Here is a 12,375-nt window from a genome sequence, read left to right as displayed (position 1 = left end):
AGATGTGCATGTGAAGCAAAAACCACCAACTGATACCATCATGGGTGACATAACTGCACTTTGGGGAGTTTTTCCCTTCAGCGCAGTTTAAGTATCTTCGGTCACTTTGGTTCACACATTTATTTTTCAAAATAAGTGTAAATGTTACAGTTTGTCATCTAGGAAACATATTTACAAGATTTGCAACAGTGAAATAAATAAGGTTGTATAGAATATAGCAGATAGAAATGGTAAATGGTCTACAATGTACAGCAGCTTTGGCTACTAAAAGTTCATTTCCCCCCCCCCAAAAAAAAAAAAAAAAGAAAAAGAAAAATCTCAAACTATAGTTTAGTATTAATAAATAAAGCTATGTGAAAAAATAAATAAGGTACTCTTCTGTCCTACTTATTTAAACTACTTTTTTACACTTAGAAGAACAAAGAATTGTGTAAGCTTTTACAGTCGCCTCTTCATTTTAAAGCACATAGTCAGGATTCAAACAGATACAACGAGTTACTAAAACACTTCAATAGAAATTGGTCTCTAACCAATTTTGGCATCAAAATCATCTTTGTATTGAGATATTGGCAACCAAAACATTTTCCTTTTGAAACTGCATTTTGTTTCGTAATGCTTCTGGGATTCGGTCCTTCCCAGACTGATCAGACTGGTACGGAGCCTCTTGCTGCAACAGCGTGTTCACTCGAGTGGTTTTCACATCTCTGTGTGCTTAATATGCCTATCAAATCCCTGATTAGGGTCTTTATCCCTCCAGGAATCCTGCAGGGTGTTTTTTTTTTCTAAAACACTGGCTCCAAAGAAAAGTGCTACGTGTCCTTAACACGCTCCGATGTTGTAATGTGTACCATTATGTACAGGTGTTAGCGAGCTCCCTTCATGTCTGCACAACACGTCATTCACTAGTGAGTGAAGAGCTGACGAGAACCATAACTGCACAACACAATCCGTTTCATCTCGATAATGGGTGACCTGTTTTCTTTTTTCTTTTTTTCTTGATATGGGCTGACGGTTATTAAACGAAAACAAGATATTCACAAAGAAAATGCATTAAGGCTATAGAATTAAGGCTTTGAAAGGAGCCGTTGCTAACCATCGCTGGCATGTGTGAACAGTAGCTCCTCACACACACAGCTGTGAATGAAGCTATGAAGTGAGGCATGCTGTAAAGGACATTCCCGAGGTCCAGATGAAGCGTCTGGCACCATTTTGTCTCCTCCAGTCAATAAAATGACATTCTACCTAGATGAACATAAGATATTTTTTTTCTTTTTCTTTTAGAGGAATTACAACCAAGTGGTGCCTTCCTTTTTGAAGGAGGCAAACTCACGAGGAGGTTGTGTGGAAAGATGATGACTATTGGCTCCTGTATTGTGCAGGAGTTTCAAGAGTGATGTCACGTATTTAATTTAATAGAAATGCGGTTTGTTGTTGGAGATTTGTTTTTTTAAATGGAATGATTTGGGTCATTTGAAGGCAGATGCAATGCTATCATTTGGGAAGCGTGTCCTTCCTGTACTGGATGAGAAAGGGGGGGAATGTTTAGACTGGACTTAAAAAATGTTTCAATCTGGCCCCACAGAGACACCCATAATAAAAACAAGAGGTGGCCAAGAACAACACTACATCTAGTACAAATACTGTAGAAATATACAAAAAAACTAAGTTGGAAAGCACACATTCTAAAGCAGGGGTTTGGATCTGGGGGTTTATATAAAGCCTGCTGACTTGCTATGATTTTGGCTGCACAACCCAATTGGATCCGACTGCATTAACAGTTCCTTTGGCCTCCCTGCTGATGACAATGATTAACTTCCATGAAGCACTGCTGCACTTAGGAGGACAGCATCCTCCACGCCACAACTACAGCCCCAAACCCCTGGCCTAAAGCTTTTTATGCCTCTCTTATTGCCCCAAAGTTCCAGTTTTAAAAGAGGCAATAATAAGCAGTAATATTACAGTGTTCACAGTCTAAGTCTGATTCTGACAGAGGAGCCTCTCTGGCTGCCTCCTTCTCTGTTTTAAAGCAGAGCCCAGAGTGGCTGAGTCCTTTTACATGTCCATCCACCTCCACCTCCCAGCGTGTCGCTCCTCATGACATCCAAATACAGAAGAATGTGGACACATAATGAAAGAAACAGTGGTCACTTGCTTTGTCTCCTGTAGAGCATCCTCGGTTTTACTGTCACACAAAGAAAAGGGTGGGAAGAAGGCAGCGCCCAAGGTGTGTGCACGCGAACCACCTTGGATACAGCAGGCGAGAGTGGGAGGTGCTGGACAGCTCTGATGTGCAGAGTGTGACGGGGGTTGTGGAGGGTGGGCGGGGGGTGGGGGGGGGGGGGGGGGTCTAGCGCTGCATCCAGTCGTTGCCCATGCTCAGCTTGGCCCTGGGGATGCTCATCTTGTCCGCGCAGGAGGAGCTCATGTCCGGAGAGAAGTGGATGATGCCGCAGTCGTTCTTCACATTCTGAAATTTGTTCTCCTTGGAGGGCTCCATGTAGACCACCGAGTTCTTGTTTACGTGTTTCTTCAGGATCACTGTCTGCAGGGCAAAAAGCAAAAGAACACAAACCTTCGTTAGATGAAAGCCGTCGTTCAGTTCATAGCTATCATATGATGACAGTTTACCAATTCAGATTATCTTACACTTGTTTTTAAAGATATAGCACTTGTTAAATGACGTTGGGTTTTTTACACTACAGAGTCCATTTACTGGCAGGGATTTTATGACTGACATGACCTTGTTCCAGTTAAAAGTACAGGGCAAAGGAAACTACATTAATCCTGAAGTCATGACAGCTTTAGCACTGGTTGTGAAGCAGGAACTGGAAGATCAAGGAAAATGCCTCTTGACTTATCTGCAGTTTAACACCGCGCATACACCTATCGAGACGAGGGAGTCGGTGTACTTTAGCAGCAGAAGCCAAGGCTTTAAAAAATAATGAGCTGATTTACAGGGTCAACGGAGGACTTCTCACCTTCTTTGGTGCGCTGTAGCAGGACATCTGCACCCACTTCTTTTTCTTGTTGATGAGTAACGCCACGATGAGGAAGATGATGATGGCCAAGAGGAGACCTGCCAGGATCCAGGCGGCTGATTGGTAGATGAGGGCCATCTCTGTCTGGCTCGGGTAATTCTCACCCAAACGGGGCTCATCTGTGGGACACAGATTTCGAACATCCATTTCAGGGAAAGCTTTTTTTCATTACCTTGCCTGCACCAAGTCAAAATTGAAGACATCTTATTTCTTTGCTTCAGCGTTTGGCAGATTTCCTGGCTGCTGTTAACACTGAAAAAAATAATGCTGTGTTTCCCAGCAGAGTTCATGTTCAGTCAATGTCCATTCATCATTAATTGTTTTAGTTCTGCATGAGTTAGTCTCAAAAGCCATCTCGAACAACCCTCAATCAGTGTAAACACTATGCGAAGACGCCAAGGATGAGGTTACTACAGTGTATTAAAGGGAAAAGGGGTTGTGTGTGTGTGTGTGTGTGTGTGTAGAGGTGAATAAGCGGCTACCTGTATCAGCGATGACGGGTGGTACAGTGACGGTGGTGACCCACGCGACGCTCTCCACCGTGGTGGTGACCGTCGTCTTGGGCGCGTTGGTGGACACCATCACCGGCACCGATGTCGTCCCTTCTGGTCAGACGGGATTAAGATCCATTACCAAAAGTGTTGTGCAAAAACACACCCGGCATGAAAAACAGAGATTGTGTCTAAGCTCCCCGGTGTCTCAACTGGTAAGCTGTGTTTATAGGACCTGTCCACTGTACCTCTTTGTGAAGGCATTAGGTAAAAAGCTCTGTTTTCCACCAGGCATATAACAAAAACAAAAGGCCTGGTGAGACGGCTTCGTATCAGGGTGAACAATGGGAGCCTATGCTGAGGTTTTCCTCTATAGGAAAAGCTGACATGGAGCTTTGCCTTCCTGTGCCGTTGCAGAGAGAGCGTTGTGGGCCGACAGGAAACACGTGTGAATGTGCGGATGCTCGAGGAATGTTTTTTTGCTCTGAGTGGGCCGTGTGTGTGTGTGTGTGTGTGTGTGTGTGTGTGTGTGTCACATGGAATGTTTTTGCGAGTGATGGTGTTTGCCTGTGTAGCGCCAGAGTGGCGAGGTCTAATGAACAAACACACACATTCAGTCTGGACACCGGCATTCCCTCGGTCACTCCCTCGTTTTGACATGTAGCATTATGAGCTATAACTTTGCTGTCAGCAGGCTGTGTCTTGTTCCAGTTGTGGCACTTATTATAAAAGGAAGGTATTTTTGCAGTGTAGGTGGAAGTGTTACCTAAACAGCATTTCAGCATGGAATATAAGCGTGTACAAAGTCAGACTTTTGTGTTTTTTGGTGCCATAAAAACAAAATCCTCGAACCTGAGCCTAAAGGCAACTTTGGCACAAATGCTTCATAAAGGGCGCCTTCTGTTTACTGAGACGCAGCTAAATACTCACCGAGACAGTGTGGGCAGCACTGGCCCTTACGTAAAACGGGCACCCTGCAGTTGGCAGTTGGACAGCGCTGAGAGAAGCACTGAATGGTGCCGTTGTTGCAGGTGCAGCTGGTGCAGGCGTTGGCCTTCCAGGAGTCTCCGGCTAGCAGCACGTCACCATCGCTGGTTATGCAGTACTCCTGTTGGCTGTTGTTTACCGGCAGCAAGGGGCTCAGCGTCTCCTCTACGGGTGCACACAGATGTAAACGGGGTTAACAATGGAAAACAAAGAGTTAAGGTGGGACGCTGGGCTGTGTCGCATTTTTAAAAGGAACTACCTACTTCTGTTTGAGTTGTATAATATCGAGGTGAGAGGCCTGTCTCTGAGGGACTGGTAACATCTCAATCCGCAAAGGTTTATTGGGCCTTCAGGGTTGCGTTCATTAGACGCTTTACTGTACGTTCCAACACAAACACAAGTGACTCCATATGGCAGATGTCTCAGCCCTTATCTCCGTCTCATCGGAGCCTCGCAGGCCTGAGATCTATGGCCTTTTCAAGACCAAAGACTTTGTCAGCCTGTACGCATCGCTCTATTGTATACATACATCACAGGGCCTGTCAGTGCGATGTGTATTATTCCCACATTCCTGGTGACCAGGCCCATACATATATCAAAGGCTGGCCTCCGACAATCTGCTTTTGTGAGGGGAGATGCAGCGATAAGGCGGGTCTGCATTCTCCAGGAGCAGCTCTCAGGCGCAGTCATGCATTGCTGATTTGTGGGCCTCATGCTTGGGAGTGCTTGGGATATGTTGTTTATAAGTTTATACGTGTATAAGGGAGGCCGGAGTGTTTGGGTGCAGCTGTAAATAAAATATGCATGTGTTTTTGCAGTTGCCCAGACAGTTGTGTCAAAGTTTACTCCCATAACCAGAGAAATAGCACAGATTCAGCGTGATTAGTTAAATTCTTGCCCTTCCAGCAAAGAGAGCGTTTGGATGTACCTCCGGTGTGGGCTGCTGGGTAAAAAGCAGTCCTCATGTGCTGCTGCTGCTGCTGCTGCTGGAGGATCTCTATGTAAACCTGACTGGTCTTGGCTGGTTTCTTTGCGTGCCTGACATAAAACTGCCAGACAGAGTGCAACATGCAGGACCTTCCAAAACCACATGCTGATAGCAGATCAATAGCGGCTTTAAGCTTCTCTGCCAACTACCTCCACTTCTGACGGGCCCTCCAGCCCGTTTCTTCCTGAAAGTACCCCTTCTTTTCAGGCCTTTTTTTTTGAATTACCTGGGCACGCGTGGCAACAGGTGTCCCTGTTCCTGATTGGCGTCTGGCAGAGAGCAGGGGGACACACTTCTGTGTCACACAGGACACGTCCCTTCCTGCAGGTGCACCGTGTGCACTCGTCCAGGTTCCAGGTCTCGCCCTCCACGTAGAACTCCCCTCCAGGTGCTCTGCACACCACCATGTCCATCCCCTCTGGCTGACCGCTGCCGGACTCATCTACAGTCGAAGAGACGAGAAGAAAAGAAACAATTAGGTGTGTCTTCTAACATCAGATTCACATTCAGGTCAAACAATCATTCTTTCAGCTTTTACCAGTAAATTCAATACAATGAAGGGAAACGACAATCTTCAAAGAGTAAAAGGAGTCAGAAGTTCCTGGAATAAAAATGCCTGGCAAACCACTGTCCATTAAAAGGAAGCCCCGGGCAGTGAAGGGTTGTGTCTAAGTTGTTTTTTGACACTAATTTAGTCAAAAAGGTCTTTCTGTCCAGCAGAGTAGCAGACATCTGCAAAGAGTTAGCCTGTTGTCCCCTGACTGCAAAGTGTGCATAGCTTCTGGAAGTTGTAGACATTCTTTCACTCCTAAATATTTGAAGAGCCAACTGAGTCACTCCTCCATAAATATCCCTCATGAGTTGGAAGGTTGTAGATAAAAAAAAACAAAAGTGTGGGTGTGGATCAGTGTGCCTACCATTTTTAGAGAAACAGATAAGAGACTGTCTTCATAAGTTTAAGGGCAAGTCTGAGGTCGAAAAAGCTCGATAATGATCCAAAGCTCTCGGTTGGATGTGTGCATACAAGCAAGCGACCTAACTGCAAATAAATTCTGAACATGTAATCTAAATCGGGAGTCTGTATCCCTCCCCGTCTCATTCTTAACATCTGAAGCATTATGTGCTTAAAACAAAAGATGATATACTGAAGGTCCATACTTACTCGTATCCAGTCCAACGGCTGAAAAAACAATCAAGCTACTTTTACACTTTTGGTAGGATGTCTCTAAAGGAATATTCCACTTTCTTAACAAGTGTTTTTCTTAGTGATGTACATCAGTTTTGTTGGATATGATGACAACCTCCATCTCAGAACACAATAAGACTTCAGCAATGAAGTCATTAAAGTGAGTGCTCCTCATAACAAGCCAATAAACTCATTGCATTGGAAAACTGCAAGTGACTTCAGATGTTTTTAATGAATATCTTGGAGGGTAATTGTTCCAGTCTCCTCCTCTTCACTCTTCCACATAAGTGAAACTAACGTGGATGTTTGCTTCAAACCTGTCTGCTTATGGTTTGTTTTTTTTAGCACCACGTGACTTCCTTTGAGAAAGATCACTATTCCCACAATTAACTTGGTGAGTACAGAGTTCTTATTACTGATGGCATAAAACTATGAAAATTATACCAAAGATGTAACAACAAGGAGTTATTCCTCAATGCTGTGTATGAAAAAAAAAAAAAAGGTCATGATGCAGAAACTTACCCTCACAGGTGGGACAACACTGGTCGAGCTTGACAACCGGATGAGAACAGCTGGGCACTGCGCAGGATATGAGCACGCACATCTCCCGTCCGGAGTGGCAGTAGCAGTCCCGACAGCCGTCGTGCCAGCCGTCGCCTTCCTCGTATCGGTGCCCGTTGGAGGTGAGGCAATAGCTGGGCATCGGGGCTGGGAGAGTGGTGCTCGGGACATGGCTGCTTTCTAGAGACACGCACACACAGGAAAGGTGCAGGCGTTACTGGGGTGGCAAAGGACTTGTGGAATAGCTGTGTAAAAAAATTCTAAAAGCAATACAGCCTGCTACGGCAAGGGGAGTTGGAAATTTACTGTGGAAATTTCATTAAGTACATTTATGATTAACAGTAAAAGGGACTTGTATTATTGTCTCGGGTCCAGTTTCATTGGAGGGTAAAGTGAGAGCTGAGTGGTTATGGTTTCATGTAATGGAACATTCACTAGTCAATATTTGATCTTCCTTCACTGCGTATTTATTTCCCAATAATCGTGTTATAATCCAGCCACAGATGAAGCTTAATAAATTTCCCAACCTTTGAGTCCTTTGTTTGCGGAGACACACATAGACCTCATTAAGAGCTCAAGTTGCCAAGTTGGCACAGCACTTAACGGCTTTTAAAGCTGGTAGGGATCTGGAGAAAAGCACTGAACTGTCCAACTCCTGTGCACAGTTTGGGCAAATGTTTAAATGTGTCCTCTATTTTATTTTTAAACCTTAACCACACACACAAAAAAAGAAATCATACTTCTAAAATAAGTTCCCTGTGTCTAAATATTTCAGTAGTCCACAGAGATCCAAGAGTTTTAAAATCAGGTAAACAGTGACTTATTTGCACTGGTCTGTGTGTGTTCCTCTGTTTGTGCAGATGAGGAGCCAGGTGCACTGATCAGCTCGCCATACAAGGAAACCGTAAGTCTATTCGAGGCGGAAATATTTATAATACAGCTAAACTGGCAAAATAAACGCATCTCATGAAATGTGGTGGAGCATAAATAGTGTCAAACTCAGGGGTTGGGGAGTCTAATTAGAGCTGCACACACAAGCCCTGGATGAAGCTAAACACCAACAAGAAGCAAAACAAGTATATATAAAAGTCTCTGTCTCACGACAGAGCAGGAAAAGGTCACAGGAAATCAAAGCTGCAGCTCAGTATCAGAAATTCAACTCTGCTTACAAAGCCCTCCTGTCTGCTTCTATCCTTAACCTCTAACCCTCATACCGCTTACTGTTCAGACCGTGCAGGAACTTGAGTTAAATATAATGAGATGGCTCGATATCATAACGATTTATAGGTGGGTGATGTACTCCCAACAAATATATTGTGCTCAGTAAAAGTCTGGATAATTTATGACTGTATGATATTGACTGAAGTATGAATGTTGCAGGAAATATCTCGTGAAAATATAGCAGGGATCATCCTGTGGGGTCCATGAATGGTTCCATCGGCTTCATAACAAAAACATTGCTCTGCAAATTTCACATAAACACCTCATGAGAAGACTTGTAGGTACCCTCCTATGAGGATAATAAATGTGTTAAATGTGGCCTGCAGTTATTGAGGTCACTATAAAAGTCTCTCCTGTAAGTCTATATAACTGTCGGCCTTTTGTATGACTTGAATATATTTGTTTATCAGAAAAGAAAGAAAACTTTATGAATTACTTCCTAAACGATCCGCTGGAATTTGTTCCTTATTTTGAGAGGCAACTGATTAATGGCACTACTTCTCATAATTTTGCTTTGAGTAAATATTTTGTGGCAGCACTGGTAGCCATCTCAAACTATTGTCCCATTATTATTGATATTCAGGAATTGGGATATCGCCCAGGTCTTGGGCAGTTAAAGGGGCACTCCACCAATTTTTTTTTACATGAATTTCCATTTCCACGTCATTTGGAGTCGTGTGAAAGTGTGTGAAAACCTTGTGTAATGATGTCTGTGTCTGTGGGGGGCGTTTCTATATTTTCTAAAGTTATCATGGGATGTGTAGGATCCAGCCATTTTGGATCTGCGGGAACTAAATGCAGGAGTGTATCAGTGCGCCTTAACCATTCGTTTTTTTTTATATTTTTTTATTGTGCAAGCTGATCAGCTTTGCGGTCTCTCAATACTAAATCACTGAAGCTCCCCTTTAACAACCATGTGCATCTGATTCCTAACAAAGCTCAGTTACCTTTACACATGCAGATGGAGCAGCCCTTCCTGTTCTGTCGGTAGCCATTGCTGCAGTGCTTGTCACAGGTGAAGGGAGGACACTTAACGCAGCGACACATCTCACAGCCATGCTTGTTCCTCCTACGGGGCAACAAGCACACACACACACGAGCAAAACGCAATTACTCGAACAGTGTGTGAGGAAGTAAACAGAGAGTCAGGAAGTAAACAATACAACTCCTGTACGGCTCAAACAGAGTTTAAAATTGCATCACACTGATGGTCTGTGGAACAACATGGTGTTGTGACACAGTGAAACCCAGATGCTCAAGTCCAGAATAATCAACATCTGGAGCTGCTTTACTGTCTTTATATTAGCTGCCTTTGAAGAAGGGGCAAATAAAAGACGACATGTGAGATCCCTGTGGTTTGCACATCATACCAATGCAAAGACTCAGAAAGAAGCAATCCAAAGCCAATTCAGATGCTTTCAATTCACCCTGTTGCCATCCTTATTTCTCCAAAAGCCCCTGCTGGACATGCACGAGTGAGCAGTGGCCACATCGGCACTGTTGTCGATAATAAAGTCTGTTGATGTTACAGAAAAACAGAAGGGGACGGGACCTTCTGATGGTCATTTTACTAAACTGACCAGTAAAGAAACTTGAGTCCGGTTGTCAGAGCAAAGCTACATTTAAAGGGATATCCTCATATCGGGAGAGGAGCGGGATCAAGTGCAGGAGCTACAGATGCTGGAAATAGAGCAGTTGGATCCAATTATCTGCCCAATAAAACATGGATGAGCTGTAGGTTGATAAATTATCAAAACCCAGATGAAAGACTGACCTGCGTCTACACTTCTTTCATCCTAGACTCCCTCTGCATCCCTCCCAGTCTCATTCATTCACACTCAGCCACTCCAACTAAATGATGATTCCCATTTCATGCAGTGGCCTCATTAACCCGGGATAATTAGTCGATTAATCTTCATCTGCAAGGGTGACGGAAATTAAAGGAGCCCTTGCGCCCCTGCTGTGGTGTCCCATTAAGAGGACCGAGCACTTCAAGCTCAGCCAACGGAGGAGCCTATCGATGCTGAAACAGCAATAACGGCTATTGAATCAACATTGTGAGGGGTTGGCCGGTTCCTCACTGTACAAATACAGAGACGGAGAGTGCTGCGGCCTCAGAGCAAGGCTTTGTCTAAAGATGGTGTGTGTAATGCCAAGCAGCGCTTTGGGCTCCAGGGGGATAGAGCGGCTTGGGGAGACACTGGGGGCCTCCAGCCTGGGACTGCTGGCTCGGCACAATTTCTAGTGTGCCACAACTGTGATGGCCAGAGGAATTCATGACCTGTGTGGTCACAATGATGATTTGGAGCTGGAAACACTCTACTGACACTAAAAACTCTCCTTGGGCTGTATGAAGTAGGCCGAGGATGTCCTTCATCTGGACAGTTAACACTAGACAGGAGTGTTCAACACATGGCTGAGCATTTTTTACAAGGTTTACATTCACCATGCTTTGGAGGCCAGAGCCGTCAGTGTTGGATATGTACATTACATTATCCCACTGGATGTCATCAATACATCCAGAACAAACACAGAGGTCCTTTGTGCTTTTTGTTCCTTTGTGGTGGCTGCATGCAGCGGTTCTGTGCGAGAGGACAGATCTGCCGTTTGTGGCTGGCAAGCTCACACAGGATTTCAGACTTCTGAGGCTAGACCTAAACAGCTGCTTTTGAAGGATAAAGCCGAGACTTCCTGCTCCTCTATTCCCCAAAGGATCCTCCTCATCCTCTTCTCCCGTCTGCATACATATCTTGATCTGCGGCACGGTTGAGCCATCAGAAGGATCCCGACTGTATAGGTTTCATAATGGCTGCTTTTGTCCCGATGTGTTTTTGATCGTTGTTTTGAGACAGGATGATGATTTATGAAATGAGAGTGGTGCCTGGGGACCGAGCGTCCCGGTAGAGAGCGCTTCCAGATGTTTGATTGGTTTAAATGGGATTAGGAAGAGAGGAGATGCAGGGGGCTGAGAGGCTAGTGTGGACCTCACAGCCAATTACGAACACACACACACACACACACACACACACACACACACACACACACACACACACACACACACACACACACACACACAGATTCACAGACCTTTAGAATTGCCCACCAAGGTAGACCCTTGGATCATGATGCCAAACTACTGTTGCAATGGTTTGTCATACTTCCTTTGAACAGGCGCTGGGCCCTGGGCTCCACTTGATAATTTGAAGTATTAAACCATTCAGCAATTAACACACAAAACGTGGCTGGGGGACAATTACTTTGAAGTAAAGCTCTTATTACCTCCATTTTCTCTGGAAATAGCCCCACAGTGTACATTACTCAAGAAGAAATGGATCATTCAGTGGTATGACATCATTTCCAAAGATTACCACCCACGAAGGCTTTTCTATCTTATTAGTATGCAACGTCACTGACAGACACAGATGTGTTTTAAACACACTGACAACATGGATGAAAAATGAGCGCTGGATTCGGCGGGGAGGGTGGGTCAATGGGTGTACTTACACGTATCCATAGGGACAGGTCTTAGTGCAGGTCAAAGGTCGGCACTTGGGCGTGGGGATACTGCACTCACACACATCACAGCCAAAATCATCCCTCTCGTATCCCATCGGGCATTGCAGGGAGCAGTATCTTCCCAGGTCAGGGCAGGAGTCATCTGAAAGAGTTGAGAAAGAGGTCATCTGACCACGGACACGACGATCCATCAAAAGGCCGAGGCATGCGTTTGCTGTGGGGCTTCTCGCAGGAACATTCCTGTGACACCAATAAGCTGTGATGAATATCAACACGTCTGCGCTGCTGTCAAAACCGAGAGGGCCGACAAATTTTGTTGCAACTCCGCCGCTGAAATGCGAGACTGCCAGACGCAGCGTGTCAGAAGACGTGTATCGATCGTTCGTG

General features: G+C 44.8%; 1 protein-coding gene across 1 annotated transcript in view; it reads right to left on the bottom strand.

The window, feature by feature from the left end:
• Positions 1-105: 105 nt before the first annotated feature.
• Positions 106-12,375, bottom strand: part of crim1 (cysteine rich transmembrane BMP regulator 1 (chordin-like)) — a 31,369-nt gene continuing 19,099 nt past the window's right edge. The window contains exons 8-15 of the mRNA XM_069152026.1: positions 11,977-12,130; positions 9,420-9,541; positions 7,213-7,431; positions 5,731-5,946; positions 4,460-4,681; positions 3,521-3,643; positions 2,979-3,157; positions 106-2,542 (exon numbers count right to left, since the gene is read on the bottom strand). Of these exons, the coding sequence (XP_069008127.1) occupies positions 2,348-2,542; positions 2,979-3,157; positions 3,521-3,643; positions 4,460-4,681; positions 5,731-5,946; positions 7,213-7,431; positions 9,420-9,541; positions 11,977-12,130 (1,430 nt within the window). The 3' untranslated portion in view covers positions 106-2,347. The remainder of the gene's footprint in view (positions 2,543-2,978; positions 3,158-3,520; positions 3,644-4,459; positions 4,682-5,730; positions 5,947-7,212; positions 7,432-9,419; positions 9,542-11,976; positions 12,131-12,375) is intronic.

The sequence above is a fragment of the Embiotoca jacksoni genome, unplaced genomic scaffold (genome assembly GCF_022577435.1).
Source record: "Embiotoca jacksoni isolate LCO1_2020_lvr unplaced genomic scaffold, fEmbJac1.0.p SCAF_18, whole genome shotgun sequence".
Taxonomy (NCBI): Eukaryota; Metazoa; Chordata; class Actinopteri; family Embiotocidae; genus Embiotoca; species Embiotoca jacksoni.
This window is presented reverse-complemented; position numbering and strand designations above follow the sequence as displayed.